Source organism: Ictidomys tridecemlineatus, chromosome X (assembly GCF_052094955.1).
Source record: "Ictidomys tridecemlineatus isolate mIctTri1 chromosome X, mIctTri1.hap1, whole genome shotgun sequence".
Lineage (NCBI taxonomy): Eukaryota > Metazoa > Chordata > Mammalia > Rodentia > Sciuridae > Ictidomys > Ictidomys tridecemlineatus.
In genome coordinates this window covers 85,445,160-85,468,278 of record NC_135493.1, presented here as the reverse complement: position 1 = coordinate 85,468,278, position 23,119 = coordinate 85,445,160, and the positions used below count along the sequence as shown (strand labels likewise).

General features: G+C 43.4%; 1 protein-coding gene across 8 annotated transcripts; it reads right to left on the bottom strand.

The window, feature by feature from the left end:
- Nucleotides 1-554: 554 nt before the first annotated feature.
- Ftsj1 (FtsJ RNA 2'-O-methyltransferase 1) lies at nucleotides 555-13,455 on the bottom strand. 8 transcript variants are annotated; one of them, XR_005731761.2, is made up of 15 exons: nucleotides 12,932-13,454; nucleotides 10,993-11,192; nucleotides 10,660-10,729; nucleotides 10,483-10,573; nucleotides 9,990-10,068; nucleotides 7,520-7,572; nucleotides 7,380-7,433; nucleotides 7,191-7,293; nucleotides 7,003-7,086; nucleotides 6,166-6,269; nucleotides 5,880-6,077; nucleotides 5,168-5,211; nucleotides 3,093-3,156; nucleotides 1,195-1,692; nucleotides 555-1,110 (listed from the first exon to the last, which is right to left on the bottom strand). XR_005731761.2 is itself a non-coding variant. In XM_005338638.5 (13 exons), exons 2-12 carry the CDS (start codon nucleotides 11,111-11,113, stop codon nucleotides 5,179-5,181), a joined length of 990 nt encoding a protein of 329 aa, XP_005338695.1. In that variant the 5' UTR covers nucleotides 11,114-11,192; nucleotides 12,932-13,452; the 3' UTR covers nucleotides 555-1,110; nucleotides 5,168-5,178. The 8 variants fall into 8 exon arrangements, 6 of the variants coding, with proteins under 6 accessions (XP_005338695.1, XP_013219904.1, XP_021591182.1 ...); XR_005731759.2 differs by lacking the exon at nucleotides 3,093-3,156; XM_005338638.5 differs by lacking the exons at nucleotides 1,195-1,692; nucleotides 3,093-3,156 and having other exon boundaries at nucleotides 12,932-13,452.
- Between the last annotated feature and the right edge of the window lie 9,664 nt (nucleotides 13,456-23,119).

The window sequence follows — 23,119 nt, the reverse complement described above, 5'->3', positions numbered from 1 at the left end:
CCCTTTTATATTTTATTTAGAGACAGGATGTCTCACTGAGTTGCTTAGGGCCTCACTAAGTTGCAGAGGCTGGCTTTGAACTTGTGATCCTCCTGCTTCAGCCTCCTAAGCTGCTGGGATTATAGGCATGTGCCACCATGCCCAGTAAGAGAAGGGTTTTGAATCTTAAACATTTATTTTGGAAACCCTATAACAGCTCATCAAATCTATGGATCCCTTCCACAGATTTTTCTTGAGATGGAGTCTTGCTATATTTGCCTGGTCTGGCCTCAAACTCCTGGGCTCAAGTATTCCTCCTACCTCAGCCTCCCAAGTATAGGGACTGTATGTGTGCCACTGTACTGGGCTTAGAGGTTTTTTTTTTTTTTTTTTTTTGGCAGCATTAGGGATGGAATCCTGGGCATTGCCTATGTTAGGCAAGCACTCTACCAGTGAGCTATACCCCCAGCTCTTAAATATTTAAAGCAAATGTGCACGTGTGCTTGCACACACACAAAATATTACAATCAATTCTACTGAAATACAATTATCACTATATATTAAACAGAAAAAAATTGGGATGTAACAACTGGATTTTTATTAGAACATCAAATTATAAGATCTGTTGTCATCCAAAGTGGTAAAGAATGTGAATAATATTTTAAGATGTCTGTAACAACTGTAATGAAACAAAAAATAACTGACTTGCATTGATGGGAAAATTGCAGGTACCACTTTTACTGTTGTGATTTGTGGGCAGCATTCATAACTGGGAGTAAAACTAAATTTCAGTTTTATTGAAAATAAAGATGTAATAGTTTCCTCCATCAAGTACATTGGATACACCTGACATCTATCCAGGTAAAATTCCTGCTTTCAGGGGAAGTTCTGGACACCCCGAGAGAGGTTTAGAGAAGAGGTAGGTCTCACGCAAGTTCAAGAAAGTTCTACTCTATTGCAGCAGACTTCTGCACTAGTTCTGTCTTTGTTGTCCTTGTGGAGGTTATTGTAGATTTCCACACCAGGCTTGTCTGTTCAAGTCTTGCTGATGTTTGAATACAAGTTCATCGACTCAAGTTCTGTTTTTCCTGACAGGCAGCAGCTTCTAAGTTGTATCAGCTTGCCAGCTAACTGAAAGTCAAAGACAAAGGAAATTTTAAGCAAAGATAAATGTTTTCAGGAGCTGGGTGTATAGTTCCATGGCAGAGTGCTTACCTAGCAAGTGATGATGATGTGTTCAATTCCCAGCATCGTGGAAAAGAAGAAAGTTCCCATTTTTCTTTTACTATAATCATTGTTCACTAAGCTGCTAATATTTTTTTTTAGTAACTTTCAGAAAAATGCATAAAACATATGTTCAGTTTATTAACTGTTAAGGTGTTATTTTGTATAATTACAGGATGCTCATTTTATTGCTGTGTAGTTCTCTACTGTGAATAGACCACGATTTAATGGGGTGCTACTATGAACATACAATATCCATAAAAATCTTAATTTCAAAAATAGTAATTTTGCCAGGCATGGTAGCACATGCCTATAATCCTAGTGGCTCAGGAGGCTGAGGCAGGAAAACCACAAGTTAGGGGCATTAGGGTTTAAGGGAAGTCAGTTAATTTGGAAAGATGAAAAAAGTTGTCACTGAAGTGTACTCTTCAGAACAGTTAAGATGCTGGGCACAGTGATGCACACCAGTAATCCCAGCAGCTCAGGAGGCTGAGGAAAGAGAATCAAGAGTTCAAAGCCAGCCTCAGCAACAGCGAGGTGCTAAGCAACTCAGTGAGACCCTGTCTCTAAATAAAATACAAAATAGGGCTGGGGATGGGGCTCAGTGGTTGAGTGCCCCTGAGTTCAATCCCCGGTACCAAAAATGAAGAAGTAATAATTTTTGAGAGGTAACAAACGGCAGGTATACTCAGTGTTATGTAGAACCAACAATACAAACAACTCAAACTATTAGCCATGTGCACACCTATGGCCAACTTTGTGGATGTATGGGCAACAGCAACTGTATCATGACTATTGCCAGGAAGATGGCAACCAAGAGGTCCAGTCCTTTCTAGTATTCATTTCTTAGGAGTGGAATTGGAATACACACACTTTAGTAAATACTATCTAACAGTTTTCCACAGGGGCTGCACCTCCTATATTCCTAGTATTCCAATGGTACATTTGTTTCTGGTACAATTGTACCTGGTTTCAAATTGTTGCATGTCATTCCAAAAACTTAGTATTGTCAATTTTTTTTAAGTTTCTCCAACCAGCATCTTTTCATGTGCTCACTGGCCATTTTCATATTTTTGTTTCCTTATTGATTTATAGGACCTTTTATTTACTTAAGTACCAGGGATTGAACCCAGGGGTACTTTACCACTAAGCTACACCTGCAGTCCTTTATAAAAATTTTTTTGGAGGGGCTGGCTTTGTGGCTCAGCAGTAGAGCACTCACCTAGCATGTGCAAGGCACTGCATTCCATCCTCAGAACCACATAAAAATAAAGGTATTGTGTCCAACTACAATTAAATATATATGTGTATATATATATATATATATACACACACACACACATATATATATATATGTTTAAAAAAATTTTTTTTGAAACAGTCTTGCTAAATTGCTGAGGCTGGCCTCAAATCTGTGATCCTCCTGCCCCAGCCTCCTGAGTCACTGGGATTTTAGGTGTTTACAACCGCACATAGCTATTAGGGCCTTTTAAATATTAAAGGTGCTATATGTAAGGATTGTAAATATCTTTCCCCATTGCGATTTGATGTTTCAATTTTTTTATCATTTTTCAAGATGTAGATGGACACATATTTTCATTTGATTTATATTATACAGTGGAGGATCAAACCCAGTGCCTAACATGTGCTAGACAAGCAACCTAGTACTGAGCTACAACCCCAGCCCTTATTTAGAAAAAAAAATATACTTTTTGTTGTGTGATAGGGATTGAACCCAGGTCCACATACATGCTAGGAAAGTGGTCATCTTCAGCCCCTCAATTTAAAAAAAAATGTGCTGGGGATTAAACCTAGAACCACTGAACTATACCCCCAGCCATTTTAGAGATAGGGTTTTGCTTAATTGCCGAGGCTGGCCTTGAACTTACAATTCTCCTTAGCCTCCCTAGTAGATGGGATTAAAGATGTGAGCCACTGTACTTGGTCCCAGTCCTATTCAATTTTTTTTTTTAAAGAGAGAGTGAGAGAAGAGAGAGAGAGAGAGAGAGAGAGAGAGAGAGAGAAAATTTTTTTTAATATTTATTTTTTAGTTCTCGGCGGAGACAACATCTTTGTTGGTATGTGGTGCTGAGGATCGAACCCGGGCCGCACGCACACTAGGCGAGCGCGCTACCGCTTGAGCCACATCCCCAGCCCAGTCCTGTTCAATTTAAAAAAAGGTATCTTTTTGACAAAAGACTGGACAACCTGTTAGGTCACTGTCAAAAATGGGTATCCTCAGGGCTGGGCGTGTAGCTCTGTGGTAGAGTGCATGCATGAGGTCCTGGGTTCCACAGTGCTATGGGGGAATCACTGTGGGAGCTAGAGGAGATGAAGGAAAGAAGGAAGGGTCCTCCAACATTTGGAGTTTAGCCTAATCTGCTACAGGTCAACTGGACCCATGCTGTTTTCCACCACAGTTCCTCTCCCTGGCATGCTCTCTACTAAGTAAATATGGATTCCCTTCCCTAGCTGTTTCAGGTCTTTGCTGAAAACCTCAGGGAGGCCTTCCTTGACAATCCTTTAAAAACCCCCAAACAACTATGCCTAGAATCCCGGATTCTCTTTACTCTGCTTTACCATTTTCTATTTTTTATATCCCATATTACTTTTACATATTACATATACAATCTTGTCACTTAAAAAAAGGACATGTTGGGCTGAGGATGTGGCTCAAGTGGTAGTGCGCTCGCCTGGCATGTGTGCAGCCTGGGTTCGATCCTTAGCACCACATACAAACAAAGATGTTGTGTCCACCGAAAACTAAAAACTAAATATTAAAATTCTCTCTCAGGGGCTGGGGATGTGGCTCAAGCGGTAGCGCGCTCGCCTGGCATGCGTGCGGCCCGGGTTCGATCCTCAGCACCACATACCAACAAAGATGTTGTGTCCGCCGAGAACTAAAAAATAAATATTAAAAATTCTCTCTATCTCTCTCTTTCAAAAAAATAAAATAAAAAATAAAATAAAATAAAATTATCTCTCAAAGAAAAAAAAAAAAAAAGGACATGTTGTGAGAAATGTCCTGAGGCAATTTCATCACTGTATGAATGTCATCGTGTGTATTTACACAAACCAAGATCGGTACATCATCACTATATATCTTATGGGACCACCATAGTACATGCAGTCCACCACTGACCAAAACTTCACATGACAGTGTTGTAAGATATACATACATATATATGTATGTATATATATTGCAAGATATATAAAAATAACTTATATAAGCTTTTTACAATGTGTCCATTCAAAGACTGTTTTATTATTTATTAACTCTTTCCCATAGTAGTAGCTCAGTGAGGGCTATTTACCTGTTTTGTTCCATGCTATATCAACCTAGAGCAATGCCTGGCACACAGTATGTCATAAACATTTACTGAATGCCTCAACAGGTAATATGTAAAATGCTCAAAGTGGTGCTGGGGCTGTGGCTCAGTGGAAGAGTGCTTCCCTCACATGTGTGGGGCACTGGGTTCAATCCTCAGCATGACATAAATTGAAAAAAATGCTTGAAGCAGTTCCAAGCATACAATAATAAATGTTTAATAAGTATTTTTTCTGATTCAAATATTATTTGTTGATGTAAAGGTGAAATTTAGCTGGGTGTGATGGTGAAAGCCTATAGTTCCAGGGCTGAGGTTGTGGCTCAGTTGTAGAGCACTTGCGCAGCACATGCGGGGGCCCTGGGTTCTATCCTCAGCACCACATAATAATAAATAAATAAAATAAAGGTATTTGTCCATCTACAACTAAAAAAATTTAAGGAAAAAAAAAAAAGCCTATAGTTCCAGCTAGGGACTGAGACTGAGGCTCAAGTGAGGATCACTTAAGCTCAGGAATTTGAGACCAGCCTGGGAAATATAGTGAAAATTCCCTCCACCCCCATCTCCAAAACAATAAGGTGATATTTTACTGAGCTTTTCCCCTTTACTTGACCCTATAAGATAAAAAGAAAACTTACCTTATACTGTGTTAAGACGAATAATTCATTTCATTGTCTTCCATCTACCCAAGAAAAAGAAAAGGGACTCAGATATTTGGTAAAATATTTTTATTTTGCTTGAGTAGACCCATTGATTTTCCTTTCTTTTGGTGGTTGAGACTACAAGCATGTGCCACCATGCCTGGATCAACTCATTATTTCTTATATATTTTAGTTGAAGAGGAACACTATACTCCCATTTTATTTATTTTTATGGGGTACTGAGGACCAAACCCAGTGCCTCACATGTGCTAGGCAAACTTCTACCATTTAGCCCCAACCCATCATTTTTAAAAACATTTTTTTGTGTCAATTTTATTGAGGTACAATTAACATATAGTAAGATTTGCCAGTTTTTGTGTGTGTGTATGTGGTGCTGGGGATTGAACCCAGAGGCCTTGTGCATGCGAGGTAAGCACTCTACCAACTGAGTTATATCCCCAACCCCCAACCCATTATTTTTTAAAAATATTTTTTAGTTGTTGATGTACCTTTTTTATTTATTTACACGTGGTTCTGAGGATCAAACCCAGTGCCTCACACATGCTAGGCAAGCACTCTACCACTGAGCCACAACCCCAACCCACTATTTTTATAGCTATTGGGAGGCAAGAAAGTAGAAGCATGTGACTCAGGGCAAAGAGCTACATTGGGAGGGGGTCTATGTGGGCTCAGAGCCATGTCTCCAGACCTCAGAGCCCAGCAGGCTGTGGCACTGAGGGTTGGCCAGGGGCTGGGATAATGTGTCCACTTTGCTGATGGGGCAGTCCTGGGGACGGATCTCCTTGGCCAGCTGCCCCTTCTTCTTCAATGTGCAGGCCTCCTGGTATGGGGGTGAAATGGGGGGTTGTGTGGGTGGAGTATACTTGTACTCGGAGCCATCTTCCAGCTGTGGGGATACAAAAGGCAGGGAGATAGTGATAATCTGAGAACCTAGGATAGCCTTCCCCAACCGCCTCCTGATGGCTGGCACTCACATCCAGTGGGTAACTGCGATCCGAATCATAAGCACTCAGGTCCCCACAGGTCACAAAAGGCACAATGATGCGGGTGGGACCATCCAATTGGTTGAAATCTGAGTCTTAGAAACAGGCAAACAGATACTGAGGACGAGGCCAGTCATAATTCAGGCTGCAGTGTGGGTGACCAATTGTCCCCACATAGCTACCAACTGCTCTCCTCCTCTACCAACAACCTGTTTTTTGGTTGGGGGCGGCGCCCTCCCAGCCACCCCTTCTATTACATTGGCCCTTGCTCTGATTTTTCAGTGCACTCATGTTCACCCAGCATTGTACTATACACTGCTTGCTCCTTGTCTCATTGCAATTTGATGCCCTTGAGGGCAGGATCTGTCATTTCCCACGGGGGTGGGGGTGGGTGGGTGGGTGGGTCAAGGCTAGAGACCCTCACCTCATGGGGGCTGGGGATGTGGCTCAGTGGTAGAGCACTTGCCAAGTGTGGGTTGGGCCCCAGGTTGCAATCCCAGCACCACCACCACACACACACATACACACACATGAAAAAACCCCCACGAGGCAAAAGTTTGACAAGGGTGAGCTTTCCACCTGGGGGTGTATAACTAAGGTCTTCCTAAGACAGAATTTTCTTAGGCAGGTGAAGTCTTTCCTGGGACAGGGCTTAGGATCCTCCAAGGACAGAGTTTTCACCAAGATCAAGAGTTACCACTAGTGGACTAACTGGGTTGAAGCTCTTCTGGGACAAAATAGTCCCCAAGGGGTGAGGCTGAAGACACATCACTTGCACGAGGCTGGGGTTAGTTTCCCTAGTGATGGGCCCAAAGCTTTGGCTCTCACCGTACGAATGGTCCAGCAGGGGTCTGGTCAGGTCTGGTACAAAGCCCTCAGGAGGGTCATAACCCTGACAGACAGCGAAGGCCTCTGTGGGGGGAATCTGGGGTGAGGGGTAAAGGACTGCCACCTCCACCCCGTGTTGGTTGAGTTCCCAAGTAGCCCATTGCCAGCCTGGGCTCTGCTGCACTGACCAATGCTGGAGTTCCGGCTGCTCCTGGGCTTGGCACAGAGCACATTGGAGAAGAAGACCCGCAGCTGGCTATAAAGCAGCGTCACATCCCGCCCTCGGAATATCTGTAGGGTGGAGAGGCCAAGATGGAGAGGTGAGGACAGCCCTCAATGACCTCTCTCTATACTCTACCAGGTTGCCCAAGACTTACCTTGGCCACAAAGCAGCCCCCTGGCTTCAAGACATGTGTAGCAATGTTCAGAGCCTGTGAGCAGGACAGATGGCTGAGGCTGAGGTGCAGATAGTTGGGAGGGGACCAAAGGAGGGCAGGGGTGGCCAGACATTACTCACGGCTAGGAGGAGCTGGGCCTGCATGTACTCATCCACATCATGGAGGCCAGTAACTGTGGTGAGAGGAAGAACATTAGGGGGGCTGCTCTTGTTCTATGCTTCTTCTCATACCAGAGATATTAGATAGCCAAAAACAACAGTTGCCATCTGCTAAGATTCTGGATGCAAATTAGTATCTGCCAACTGGAGGAATATTCTGAGCTACTAACCCTTAGGAAATAACTGTAATTCTCCAAACACATGCACAGCACAAGCAACACTATCATTTCCACTTCTAGTCTAGATGGTTTCCCTGAGCTCCAGATTGACAGGCAAGATCGTACAGCTCCAACAAGTCCAAAAGCAAACTCCTGATCTCCCTTCTCAAACCTGCTCCTCTCCCCATGTTCCCCATTTCACTCACTTCATCTTTCCAGTTGTTCAGGCCCAGTTCCTTAGTTCTTCTTTCCATCATAGCCATTTATCACTCACCTGGACTACTACAGTGGCCTCTTCTTCCTGGGGCCCTGTTTCCACCCTTGTCCCTCCCACTGCTTAAACAGCTGTGGGTCTTGCCACAAGCTAAGCCAGGCACAGTCTTCTGCCCATGATACTCCATTTTTTGTTTGTTTGTTTTTGGTACTGGGGATTGAATCCAGGGGCACTTAACCACCAAGCCACATTCTCAGCCCTTTGAGTCACTGGGATTACAGATGTGCATCACCATGCCTAGCCCTCTCACAGTTTTCTCCAAGCATTCATCCCAGTGAAAAAGGCAACATCATCACTGCAGCCCACCAGCATCTGTCTCCTGTCACTTTTCTTATTTCCTTTATTTTTTTTAACGGTACTGGGGATTAAACTCAGGGTATTACATATGCCAAACAAGTACTTTTCCACGGAGCCACATCCCAGCCCTTTGCCTTATTTCGTATCACTGCCCCCCCGCCCCTTACTCTGTTCCAACAACACTGATCTCTCCACTCTTCCTCATATATACTGAGCACCTTCCCACCTCAGAGTCTTTGCACAGGCTGAAACTTTGCTTGGCTCACTCTTCCTCCAGATATATATCCATGGCTTGCTCCCTCACCTCCTTTAGGTCTCTGCTGTCAAGAAGGTGAGGCCTTCACTGTCTATTTAAAATTCCAACACATTTCCCATTTATCTGCCTGTTTCTTTGATTTCCCCATGGTACATATCCCATTGTGTGTGTGTGTGTGTGTGTGTGTGTTAGTGCTGGGAATTAAGCACATCTTGGGCAAGCACTCTCTACCACTGAGCTACATCTCTAGCTTTTACCAATAACTTTTTAACACGCTAGATATTCAGTCATATTTTATTTTACTATTGTTATTTTTGGGTACTACGGATTGAACCCATGGGTGCTTAATCACCAACCTTCATTCCCAGCCATTTTTTATTTTGTATTTTGAGACAGGGTCTAAGTTGCTTACAGCCTCACTAAATGACTGAAGTTGGCTGTGAACTTGTGATCCACCTGCCTTAGCCTCCTGAGTTGTGGGGATTACAGACATGTGCCACCATGCCCAGCTAGTTAATCATTTATTTTTTTTCCATCTGCTCCCACTAAAGCATGAGCTCCATGAAGTGGAGTCTGTGTGTGTGTGTGTGTGTGTGTGTGTGTGTACACTGAGGACTAAATACAGGGCTTGATGCAAGCTAGGCAAGTGCTCTACAACTGAGTTACATACACAGCCCTCTTTTAATTTTTTAAATAGGGTCTTGCTAAATTGCTCAGGCTCGCCTCAAACTTAATACCCCTCTTGCCTCAGTCTCCCAAGTAGCCGTGATTACCAGCTTGTACCACCATGCCCAACAGATCAATGAAATTTTATTTGTGAATTTCTTCCCAACGTAACAGGTGTTCAGCAAATTTTTTTGTGTATATAGTACTGGGGACAGAACAGGGTCTTGCATATGTTAGGCAAGCACTCTACCACTGAGCTACATCCCCAGCTCTTTATTTTTAAAATTTTGAGACAGAGTCTCACTAAGTTGCCCAGGCTGGCATATAATTTTCAATCCTCCTGCCTCAGCCTCCTGAGTAGCTGGGATTAAAGGCATGTGCTACCACATCCAGCCACAAATGAGTTTTGAATGGATGACTGATTGGTTTAAAAAAAAAAAAAAAGTAATGTGGAATTCAACAGGAATTCAACAGGTAGAGAGAGAAGAAGGAAGGGTGGACAAGAGGCACAAAACCAAAATTGAAGACTAGGGATGTGGCTCAGTGGTAAAGCACTTGCTTGGCATGCATGAGACCCTGGGTTTTATCCCCAATCCTGTAGAACAAAACGAAACAAAACCCGAAAGGCTGGTAGGGGTGGGAGCAAAGATAGAGGCAGAGAACAGGCAGCAGAGGTGGGCATAAATTGCAAGATGTGGAGAAAAGCTGAGAACAGAAGGAAGAGGCAGAAAGTCAATTAAGGTGAGAGGCACCGAGAAGGATACTCCTCCCCACTTTTACCGTCGGGAGCCCCATCGCACACCACTAGGTCCGCAGGGCAGCCCTCAAAGTGCTGGATGATCTCCTTGGCAGTGGAAAGCTAGAAAAAGAGGGATGATGAGTGGCCCCAGGGCTCCCCATTACTTCCCTTGAACCCCACCTACTCATGGCCCTGGACTGGAAGGCCCTGGGTAATCCAAGTTTTCAAAGAATAGGGTTCCATGTCTAGGGACCCAGTGTCATCATTATTTGTAGCTGCCCTGTGGTAACAACCTGCTGGTTGTTTCTCAGCTGGTAGTCTTTGTCTTTCTAGCCTGTTTACCCCCTCCCATCCCTCTTTTTGCAGTGCTAGGGATCAAACCCAGGGCCTTGCACATGCTAGGCAAACACTCTACCACTGAGCTACACACCCAGCCCTCTTTCTAATTCTATTGCTCTATCTTCCACTTTCCACAGCCCCCAGGTGGTGGCTTTCACTCAGAATACATCCCAATACCCTCAACCACATTCTCACCTGGGTGATGTCTCCCTGGATCTGTACCACACCTGGTAGTGGAGCCATAGCCTGCAGATCCACAGCCACAACTTGTCCAGACCCCTGGCTCCTGTGGACAATGTGGCCCACATCAGCCCAGTTTTCATTTCTGGCCCTTCCCCCACCTGGTCCCTCCTGACCTCTCCTACCACTTACCCAATCTTCTGGCTTAGCACCTGGCTCCAGCTGCCCGGGGCTGCACATAGATCAACTGCCCGTGTCACACCTGGGCACACACAGTGAAGGTATATTGGTCAGCCGCACCCATCTCTCAAGCCTGAGGACCCTGCAAAGTTTATCCCTCTCCCGTGGGGAGCATCCATGTCTACCTACTGCCCAGGTGCCAACCTCCTCCTGAGTATTTGACTCATCTTCCTGTTTGCCCCAGAGACCCTCCAATCAGCCCACCCATGGCAGGGAGCTCTGCAGAATGAGGCACGTGTCTGTGCTGATCCTCCCCCAAGGGTGACTTGCCCACCAGTTAGGGACCTTGGAAGAGCTGGAATTCTTCATCGAGTTGTAACAGCTTGAAGGCACTGCGGGCCCGCCAGCCATTCTCCTTGGCCAGACGGTAGTAGACATCCCGCTTGTCCTTTGATGTCCGTCCCATTTCACACTGCTCAAGGACTTGTCAGCAGTCAGCTGATGCCACTGTGTATTAGTAACCAAGTGAGTGGGCCACCACCTACCTATGCAGGGCAGAGAGAACCATGCACACTTAACTATGCTCACGGGATGCACAAGACCATTCACCGAACTCCTGAGAAAACTGAAGTCCACCCACTGACCCCATTGACCTCATGGGGCCCCAAAGATCCTATCACTAATTTCTCAGGCCCTATTGCTCATCACAGACACTTACCCTGAAGATCCCACAAACCCAAAAGTTGTTTGATAGAATGACCTGTTACTGAACCCTGTCCACTATCCATCCCTGTTACTGACACTCCACGCAGTAATCTGTGTCTCATAGTTCTTTCCTTTCCTTTCTTTTCTTTTTTGGTACTGGGGATTTAACCCAGGAGGACTTAACCACGGGGCTACAACTCAGCTCTTTTTATTTTTCAATTTTGACACAAAGTCTCACTAAGTTGCTTAGGGCCTTGCTAAATTGCCAAGACTGGCTTTAAACTTGCGAACTTCCTGCCTCAGCCTTTCGAGTCACTGGGATTTCGAGTCACTGGGATTACAGGCAAGCACCACCGCACCTGGCTCTGTGACTCTCTCACCTTTCTCTGCCCACTTCATCCCCATTAACATCTTACTGACCATTTCTTCAGTTATTCCAAAGAGCCCTATTAGCCCCCGATTAACCCCTTGCTTTTCATCCATTTTACCCTCGCTGTACGCTGTACTTCCCATCTCCTTAATCTTTTTCTGTCTACCCATCCTCCACTTATCCCTTCAATGATTAGGCTCCCAGTAATAACTTCTTACGACATCCTTAACACCTGATTATGCCTAGAGGATTATGGCCTGTTAGTTCCCCATTAAGTTCTCAAGTATTGATTTATCAGATCCCATTAACTCAGCACTCCAATTGACCTATAGATAACACCACTAGTCATCTGGTAACCCTTCATTAACATACAGTAGCATTACTCCCTGATGCTCAGAGGTAAGTTCCCCATTCCCCCATTATTTCCTTACTGCCCATCCTGCCTTCCACTGATCATCTGATGACTACATCCCAACAGCTTTCTATTACCCACTCTTTGCTCACTCTGCCCTTATTAATTCCTCCATGATCATGGCACAACATCCCAACACAAGCCCATCAGCCTCTCATTGTGTCTTATTTTATCACTGCTCCTGTTAGTGCCTTAATCAGGACTCCCATCCATCTTTGTTATTTCCTCTGTAGCCTCACCATTTTGATTACTATGCCCCATCACTATCCATTAACCCATTGTATATTATATCTTCATCAATCCCTTGGGGAACACACCCCCAAACACCTCTCTATTTTCTAGTTGCCAACTGCACAACCTCCTCTAATCAATCAATGAACACAACCCACAAGCCCCCATGAATAATATATTGACAAAAACATTCCTAATTAGCTCCTATTGATTTCCCGGTATCATCCCACCAGACTTCTATTACCCCAGAGGTCCCACTAACCTTCCATGAATGGCCCTCTGGCCACACGCCCCGGTCTGTCTTTATCACATCCAAGACGGTGGTCCCTATGGGACCACTCGATCCCCCTTCTGGGCAGCCCCACGAACCATTGTGTTGCCACGTGCTCCGCTCCCTCGAGTTCATCTAGCATTCTAGTTCCTTTCTGTAGACAAATCTTGGAGTCTACCAGATGCTAAACGCCTAGACTATGTAACCCGCGGCGCGGAAAGCGCAACTTCCTCCATCCCCTGCCGGCGGGACAGAGCAGGCATGCCTCCAGTCTTGGCCAGAATCCACATCCTACCTTAGCTCTTGGTGCGGGGAGGTGCAGGAGGAAGGAAGGTGGTGCGCCAGCAGTCAGAGCCACAGCAAGACCATAAACGGGTGAGAAACGATAGGGCTTCAGTTTGTTTTCGTAGTTGAACTGAATGCCTGTCACGCATACCTAAGCGGTATTACAAGCGGGGCAAACTTAACGTCCTGAAACGCCAAATCCAGACCCGATCTGAACGTACAACGTGGGTCCCATCATCTTCGGTGGACATATCCGGGTCACGCGAACTCCATTCCCAGCATGCAATGGGCACGACCCGAACGGCTGAACTCACGCACTGCGTGTTCAAAACGTCGCAACGCAGGAGAACTGATTCTTTGTTCTTTTGTTCCGACACCGAGAACGACTTGCTGGGGCTGGGGTTGTGGCTCAGTAGTAGAGAGCTTGCCCAGCATGTGTGTGGCACTGGGTTAGATTCTCAGCACCGCATAAAAGTAAATAAAGTAAAGGCCTTTTGATAACTAAAAGGAAAAAAAAAAAGATCGAATTACTCCCTCGCTCCTCCCAAATTGAATCTGGGTGGTCATTGAGCCTATGGACTACACTTCCCAGCGTGCAACGGGCATGATAGCGCCTATTCATTCCACGCATGGCATGAAGCGAAATGACTGCTGGGGGTTTGAACTTTAAGTGAAGTGCGTTGTTAAAATACCCGAGCACGTGGAGGCCACTCTGCGCCTTTTCTAACGCCTCTTCCGGTGTTGGGTAGCGCTGTCTTTAATTTTTGTCATCACAGAGCTTCGGTTTCCCCCAGGTGGAAAATGGGAACTAAAAAATGGAGTAGAATTCAGTGTTATTGGGAGGGTTAAAGAGGTGTAGTTTAGGACACTCTCCGTCCCTTTGTAATTGTGTTCCTCAAACATTTTTTTCTTAAAACATTTTTTTTAAAAGAGAATGTGTGTGTGTGTGTGTGTGTGTGTGTGTGTGTGTGTGTGTGAGAGAGAGAGAGAGAGAGAGAGAGAGAGAGAGAGAGAGAGAATTTTTAATATTTATTTTTTAGTTCTCGGCAGACACAACATCTTTGTTTGTATGTGGTGCTGAGGATCGAACCTGGGCCGCAAGCATGCGCGCTACCACTTGAGCCACATCCCCAGCCCCTCTTAAAACATTTTGAACTCCCGCCCACCGAAAAGACTAGGTATGCATCGCGATCTAGTGCAGAAAACATAAATGTAGTAATGGAAAAATTACAGCATTTCCCATGTTCTAGGCACTGTTCTAAGTGCACTGAGTTATGTTCTGGTAACCTCCTCATTAATCAGTAAATGAACGAACACACTCCGACTTTTGGCAGAAGAGAGGGGTTTCCACATGCTCTGCTCCCTTGAGCTCGTCTAGTGTGTGTGTATAAAATATATATATTTATAAAATATGTATTAGGAGTATGAACATAATGGCATTTGGCGTGATACGTATATGGTTATATAGAAATATAGTGATGTATAATATTTACCAGTACAGAAATCATGTAATAGTAAACAAATAATAAATATAAATATGCCATATGTAAATATAAAGAAATATATAATGATATATTTAATATTGTATAAAAACTGCATATCATACATGTAACATGTGTATGTTTATGTGACAGTATCTCTATACCTTTACTTACTACAGTAACTGTACTAAATACACAAATAAATTAATAGGGCTAGGGTTGTAGCTCAGTGGTAGAGCAATTTAGTGAGGCTGAAAGCCATTTAGTGAGACCCTGTCTCTAAATAAAATATAGAGAGGGCTGGGGATGAGGCTCAGTGGTTGAGCTCCCCTGAGTTCAATCCTTAGTACCCCTCCCCCAAAAAGAAAAGAATGAAGGGGGTCTGAGGTTGTAACTCAGTGGTAGAATGTGCCTCATGGCCCCCACATTCTTTAAATATCTGGACTGACTCAAATCAGATCCAAAAGTGAACTTGAGTCTCATATAGATATCCCATATATTCCTTTACGAAAATAATGATGTGTTTAAAATTACTGACCCACACATTTTCCAAAGTGGTCAGCCATTCAAGAGAGCATTGTTTTCTATAAAATGTTTAAAGTGTAATGATTTTTAGGATTTTTCTTCAACAGGAAAAAATGTTAATTGAGCCCAGTGCCTCAAATACCTGGCTTTTGGGTAATTTAAATTTAAAATGGGCAAATTAGACTTAACATAAATGGGATAAACATTTATAAGTGTATTTGTTAGAGGAGACATCTGATTAATTTGCAAAGTTAAAATACTGAAATATCGGGGCTGGGGATGTGGCTCAAGCAGTAGCGTGCTTGCCTGGTGTGCATGCGGCCCGGGTTCGATCCTCAGCACCACGTACAAAGATGTTGTGTCCGCCGATAACTGAAAAATAAATATTGAAATTCTCTCTCTCCTCTCTCTCTTTAAAAAAAAATACTGAAATATCAACTGCTAAACATAAATTTAAGTATTCTTGCCTTCTTAAATCCATAAAGTAACATGTATTTGGATACATTAAATGTGTTCTTATAAATTAATAAGTGGAAAAAAACAGTAAGATTTTAAAAGGAAGGTTACTGAGAAATAAAATTCTAATTAATAAATGTAATTCTGTATGCAAAGAGTACAAAAGGTTTTGTCTGTGTTTTGTAAAGTATGGTGAAAAGCATAAAGTATTTCATCTTATTAAAGGGAGAAATTTGTTCAAATTAATAATGATTATTTCAAAGAATAAATTTAACAGTTCAGCAACTAGGGAAGAGATGTTTGAAAGTTATATGTATGGAAATACATTTTTTTTAAGAGAGAGAGAGAGAGAGAATTTATTTAGTTTTTTAGTTTTAGGCGGACACAACATCTTTGTTTGTATGTGGTGCTGAGGATCAAACCCGGGCGCACGCATGCCAAGCGAGCGGGCTACCGCTTGAGCCACATCCCCAGCCCTGGAAATACATTTTGATAAGGAAAATTAAAGGGGGAAGGGAATGTTTCTGGATGAGAAAGTATCTTGTAGGGTAAAGTAATATTTTCGTCCTAAAGTTCAAGATGAAAGAGAGGACAAAAATAAGGATGAAACAAATTCTAAAATGTCTAAGTAAGGCCCAGTGTGGTGCATGCCTGTAATCCCAGCAGCTTGGGAGGCTGAAGCAGGAGGATCGAAAGTTCAAAGCCAGCCTCAGCAAAAGTGAGGCCCTAAGCAACTCAGTGAGACCCTGTCTCTAAATAAAATACAAAATAGGGCTGGAGATGTGGCTCAGTGGGCAAGTGCCTCTGAGTTCAATCCCCGGTACTCCCCCCCACACCCCCAAAAAAGTCAAAGTAAGTTGCAGAAGGTTTGTGAAGCTAAATCTTAAAAAGTTGCATATATGATTAAGTTGGCTATAAATATTGCAAAAGAGTTGTAAAAGAAAGTAAAACTTATTTGGGATTTTTTTTTTGGTAAGTGCTGGGGATTGAACCCAGGGCCTTGTATTCTATCAACTGAGCTATATTCCCAGTCCTGGGATTTCTTTTTTTAAATTTTTTTTTTTTTTGGTTGTTGATGGATCTTTATTTATCTGTGGTGCTGAGAATTGAGTGATAGAATGATAGAGCAAACACTTTATCACTGAGCTACAACCCAGTCCTATAGGATGTCATATATGATTGAGTTGATATATTTATGGATTTAAAAAAAATTAGTTGGGGCTGGGGATGTGGCTTAAGCGGTAGCACACTCGCCTGGTGTGCATGCAGCCCGGGTTCGATCCTTAGCACCACATACAAACAAAGATGTTGTGTCCGCCGAAAACAGAAAAATAAATATTTTAAAAAAAAATTAGTTGCAGATGGATGCCTTTATTTTATTTATTTTTATGTGTTGTTGAGGATTGAACCCATTGCCTCACATATACTAGGCAAGTGCTCTACCACTGAGCCAAAATTGCAGCCCCTATTTATGCATTTTTTTAAAGAGAGAGTGAGAGAGGAGAGAGAGTGAGAGAGGAGAGAGAGAGAGAGAGAGAGAGAGAGAGAATTTTTAATATTTATTTTTTAGTTCTCGGCGGACACAACATCTTTGTATGTGGTGCTGAGGATCGAACCCGGGCCACACGCATGCCAGGTGAGCACGCTACCGCTTGAGCCACATCCCCAGCCCTATTTATGCATTTTTGTAGGAGTTAAATAGATACCAAAGATACATTGGTGTTATTATAGAAATTATACTTCTTGGCTCAAAGCTATTATACAAACCAAGTATTTTTTTGTTGTTCTTGCTAATTTTACTTTATAATTTACCTGTCAGTGTTTTGCAGAAGTACTCGTCACAGAACAACCTGACTTAAGACAACAACCGTTACCTATGGGACTGTTAGGATATAATACTGACTTCGTGTACCAATACTGACCTAAATCAAATGGAAGAAGTAGCTGTAAAATTATAGACATTAGGCCAGGTGCAGTGGCTCATGCCTGTAATCCCATTGGCTCAGGAGGCTGAGGCAGGAGGATAGCAAGTTCAAAGCCAGCCTCAGCAATGGCAAGGCACTAAGCGATTCAGTGAGACCTGGTCTCTAAATAAAATACAAAATAGGGCTGGGGCCCTGAGTTCAATACTCAGTACCTCCTCCCCCCCAAAAAATTAATAGACATTAAAGCTAAAACTCAGTACTCCCACCTCAAGACTGGTGAAACTGGACTGCTGGATTTTTTTTTTTTAAGAGAGAGTGAGAGAGGAGAGAGACAGAGAGAGAGAGAATTTTTTTAATATTTATTTTTTAGTTCTCGGCGGACACAACATCTTTGTTGGTATGTGGTGCTGAGGATTGAACCCGGGCTGCACGCATGCCAGGCGAGCGCGCTACCGCTTGAGCCACATCCCCAGCCCAGACTGCTGGATTTTTAAAAAATATTTTTAGTTGTCAACAGATCTTTATTTTACTTATTTATATGTGGTGCTGAGAAATGAACCCAGTGCCTCACACATGCCAGGCAAACAATTCACTAATGAGCTACATCCCCAGCCTCAAGACAGTGATTCTTTTAATATAATTTAAAAAGTACACTTGTATCAGTCCTCCCAAAAGTAAGTAAAACTGGGAGGTAAAAAAAAGGATTCTTGTGTGGGATGCCCAATATCTATCACAAAGGACTCTGAAAGGATCACAGGTTTGTTCTGAGTCAATTTGAGTGAAACCTCACAGACTTACAAATCTTCCTAACCGGGCTGGGGATGTGGCTCAAGCGGTAGCGCGCTCGCCTGGCATGCAGTGCGGCCCAGGTTCGATCCTCAGCACCACATACCAACAAAGATGTCCGCCGAGAACTAAAAAATAAATATTAAAAATTCTCTCTTTAAAAAAAAAAAAAAATCTTCCTAACCCTCCAGATAGGCAAACTCCATTTGTGTTTCTGTTTTTCACTATTGTGGTTATCTACCTCTGATATTTACCCTTCAGATTGGTCTAAAAGATGTAATGTGGGCCAGGCACTGTGGTGTACACCTGTAATCCCAGCAGCTCAGGAGGCTGAGAGGCTGAGACAGGAGGATCTCGAGTTCAAAAACAGCCTTAGCAAGTTAGGGAGGCACTTAGCAAGTAGCAAGACCCTGTCTCTAAATAAAATATAAAAAAGGGCTGGGGAGGGCTGAGGTTGTAGAGTGCTTGCCTAGCACGTGTGAGGCACTGGGTTTGATCCTTAGCACCACATAAAAATAAATAAAATAAAGGCATTCTCTCTATCTACAACTACAAAAAAAATTTTTAAAGGGGGCTGGGGATGTGGCTCACTGGTTAAGCACCCCTGGGTTCAATCCTCAGTACAGGGCTGGGGATGTGGCTCAAGCGGTAGCGCGCTCGCCTGGCATGCAGTGCGGCCCGGGTTCGATCCTCAGCACCACATACCAACAAAGATGTTGTGTCCGCCGAGAACTAAAAAGAATAAATATTAAAAATTCTCTCTCTATCTCTCTCTCTCCTCTCTCACTCTCTCTTAAAAAAAAATTAAAAAAAATCCTTAGTACAAAAAAAAAAAAAAGTTGTAGTGTGGAACATGGAATCCCTAACTTTACCAAAAGAGCACTAAGTGATGTAGCTATAGGCATCCTTTTACTAACACGAAAATCACACCAGTGAGAAAGCTAATTTACAAAAATCAGATGGCATTAGATATCTTAAGTAAGTTCAAGGGGACACCGGTGCTTTATAAAAACTGTTGTGTGTATATTTCTAACAACTCTGCTAATGTTTCTCAAGCCTTAATTGGCCTCCACTCTCAAGTTAATGGCATGATTTAAGATTAAATGTGTTAGAGCTTTAAGAAGTTACTGTTTTCAGGGACTGGCTGATAATACTGATTGCTTTTGTGCTAATTGTTTGTAAACAATAATACTTTGCTGTCTTCTTTTTTGTGTTCTAGCATGATCCCAGCCCTACAAATACCTCATCCAGTCATCTGCCAACCAGTCACTTGCCAAGCACCTCCATGACTGCCCTAATGCTAAATACCCTTAACTGTCCATGTCTCACTTGATAGAGAAAAAGGACTTCAGATCGCTTCCCCCTAACTTCACCCTCTTTCAGCAGGAAGAATCCGGAAATATCTCAAAGTCCCTTTTCTACTTGGAGTCCCTCTACTTGCCTTCTTGCAAAATCATTGCTCTGTTTGTTCATTTGTTTCTTTCTTTCTTCCTTCTTCTCCTTTTTTTTTTTCTGGTATTGTGGATTAAACCCAGGGGTGCTTTACCACTGAGCTATATCCCCAGCCCTTTTTATTTTTTTCTTTTGAGACAGGGCCTCACTAAGTTGCTGAGGCTGGCCTCAAACTTGCGATCCTCCTGCCTCAGCCTCCACAATCTGTAGGATTACAGGCGTGGCACTGTGTTTTGAAAATGTCACATACCAAAGGTCACATATTAATCAGGCCCATTGTTCTGTGAGATTCTCTCACTCTACCCAAAAGTAGACTTGAGATCTTCCAGGTACCTTCCAGCCCAAACCACTGAATGCATAGTTCAACCTAATTCAGTAATGTCGAAGAGACCTGAGACTTGCTTCCCTATGGTACACCACCTCTCTCTCCCTAAGGGACCTTAAAAGGACACCTTTTGCTTTCTCTGGGATAGCTGAAACTTTACTTCAGACCCTGCCATGCCATCTAATACATTTACTGAAAGGTAAACCAACTCCATGCCTGTCTCAAACCTGCCCGCCTCTCCCTTTCTCGCTCTCCCTCTCTGAACCTAACACTCATGTCCTGTTTTCTTGTGGCTCACAAAGAGGATGTTTAATTCTTAGCAAAGAAACTTACTTCCTCCAGCAGAGCCGGGATTTGGGGCACAGGAACCAGGCTCTGAACTCCCCAGGCTCTTCCCGAAGTAGGGTGTCGGCCTGCAACTCCCACCCGGCACCCCACTGAGTGTAAAGGTATCCTCCCGTCAGCCTCCTGAAGAGGTCAAGGATGGGGTAGCTGCCAGACCTGCTTTCCCGTAGGGGATGAGAGAAAAAGGAGGGTGGCCTAAGGGCCTGAGAGGGTAGTACTGCCCCAGGATGCTTTGCTGCCCAGGGGCTACTTTGAGGGAATGGAAAAGACTGGAAAGAGTTACTCAGTGGGGAGCCTGCATGAAAGGACAGATTAGAATCCTAAATACAGCAGGATACAAACCAGAAACAATTCATTAATTCCTTTCACAGATATGTACTTAGCAACCAAGATGGTTCAAGCATTGTTCTGAGTATTTTACCTGTACAAATTCATCTGGTCCTCTCTTTAGCCTAGAGTTAGGTATTATCATGCTTCTGAGGAAGGTGAGAAGCAGTGAGGTTCAGGAACTTGCTCAGGCCCCACAGCTAATAACTGGCCTGTGAGTTGGGAAAGCTTTTAGGGTAAATTCTTTGTTATATTGGTTCCTCCCTGAGTGCTCCTGAACAGAGACCCATTTTAATGAAAATTAGGTATCTCATTACATAACTGATAAGGACCCCAAATGCTTTTTTTATGGTATGGGGGATGGAACCCAGGACCTTGCACATGCTAGGCAAGTGCTCTACCACTGAGCTACACCACAGCACCCCCCCCCTTTATTTTTTAAATTTTTTTAAAAAGAGAATTTTTAATATTAATTTTTAAGTTCTCAGTGGACACAACATCTTTGTGTGTATGTGATGCTGAGGATCGAACCTAGGCTGCATGCATGCCAGGCGAGTGCGCTACCACTTGAGCCACATACCCAGCCCCCACAGCCCCTTTTTATACCTTTATTTTATTTATTTAGTTTTTAAAGTGTGGTGCTGAGGATCAAACCTAGGATCTAACCCAGGGCCTTGCACGAGCTTGGTAAGTGCTCTCCTGCTGTACCATGACCCCAGCCCCACCACAGCCCTTTTTATTTTAAGACATGGTTTAGCTAGGCACAGTGTATATGCCTGTGATCCCAGTGACTTGAGAGGCTGAGACAGGAGGATTGCAAGTTTGAAACCAGCCTCAGCAATTTAGTGAGACTCTCAGCAACTTAGCAAGATCCTGTCTCAAAATAAAAAGGACCAGCGATGTAGCTCAGTGGTAAAATGTCCCTGGGTTTAATCCTCAGTAACAACAATTAAAAAATGCCTGGATGGGCTGGGGTTGTGGCTCAGCAGCAGAGTACTTGCCTAGCATGTGGGAGGCCCTGAGTTTGATCCTTAGCACCACATAAAAATAAATAAGTAAAATAAAGATATTGTGTTCAACTACAACTAAATAATAAATATTTTTTCTAAATATTTATTTTAGTTGTAGATGTACAAAATGATCTTTATGTTATTTTTATGTGGTGCCAAGGATTGAACCCAGAGCCTCACATGTGCTAGGTTAGCGCTTTACCACTGAGCCACAATCCCAGCCCTAAAAAAAAATATTTTAAAAAATGACATGATCTCACTAAGTTGCTAAGTTTGGCCTTGACCTTGGGGTCCTCCTGCTTCAGTCTCCTGGGTAGTTGGGATTACTGTTTTTTGCTGCCACACTTGACCCCAAAATGACATGTAAGAGACTTTATAGGAATCTCAAATGTCACATAAGAGTCTGCTTTACTGAACCAAAAAAACCCTTAAATGACTCTGATAAGGGGTCCCATGCTGATGAACTAACAAAGTGTTCTTTTCTCTGGCTCAGCTTCAAGGCCACAGTCATGTTTAAAGAACATCTGTTCCTTCTAAAGCAAGTTGTCCTGTGCAGCCAGATTCCATTTTCCTTTTGTTTTCCATTCTACCAGAATATGATGAATATCTGCTATTTTCAGTGCCCTGAATTTTTTTTGAAAATATTTTTAGTTGCAGATGGATATAATAACTTTATTTTATTTATTTATTTTTATGTGGTGCTGTGGATCAAACCCAGTGTCTCACAGGTGCTAAGCAAGTGTGCTATCACTGAGCCACTACCCCAGCCCAGTACCCTGAATCTTCAAGAAGCTATAGATGCAGAACTGGCAGAAGGCTCATGCCCCTCCCCCAGAAGAGTTTTTTGACAAAAATGAAAATAATAATGAGTGCTGGGCATGGTGGCACAGGCCTGTAATCCCAGCAGCTCGGAAGGTTGAGGTAGGAGGATAGAGAGTTCAAAGCCAGCCTCAGCAACTGTGAGGTGCTTAGCAACTGAATGAGATCCTGTCTCTAAATAAAATACAAAATAGAGCTGGGGATGTGGCTCAGGGGTAGAGTGTTCCTGGGTTTAATCCCTGGAACAACAACAAAAAAAGAAAATTATAATGATAATAATATGGCACTTGATAAGTGACATTTATGGAACATCTTTTGTGTACTTTGTAGCCTTGTGCTGGGCAATATTGGAGAACTGAGAAAGGCTCTGGAAGGGGAGGGAAGTGATTAGAACATGGGGCTGTAGAGGCGGTAGATGGGTGGGTGGGTGGGTGTCAATATTTTGTTCAAGGTACACTAATTCTTTGGACAGGACACATCAGACTTTTCTTGAAATGTGGCTCAGTGGTAAAGCGCTATCTTCCCCTCCCCCCTTAATCACCTGGGCCAAGGCCTCTGCTGACAGGTGTCTTTTTCCCTGACCAGTCTAATGCACAGACACTTAATGGCTCTGGGTCGGGGAGGGGTAACAGAGGAGAGAGAAATCAGAACAGGCCAAGATAGATGGGGAAATTGCAGGACACAGAGGCTGGCAGGTGTGTGTATGTGTGTGCGTGTGAATACCATGGGTGGATTTCATCTTTCTGT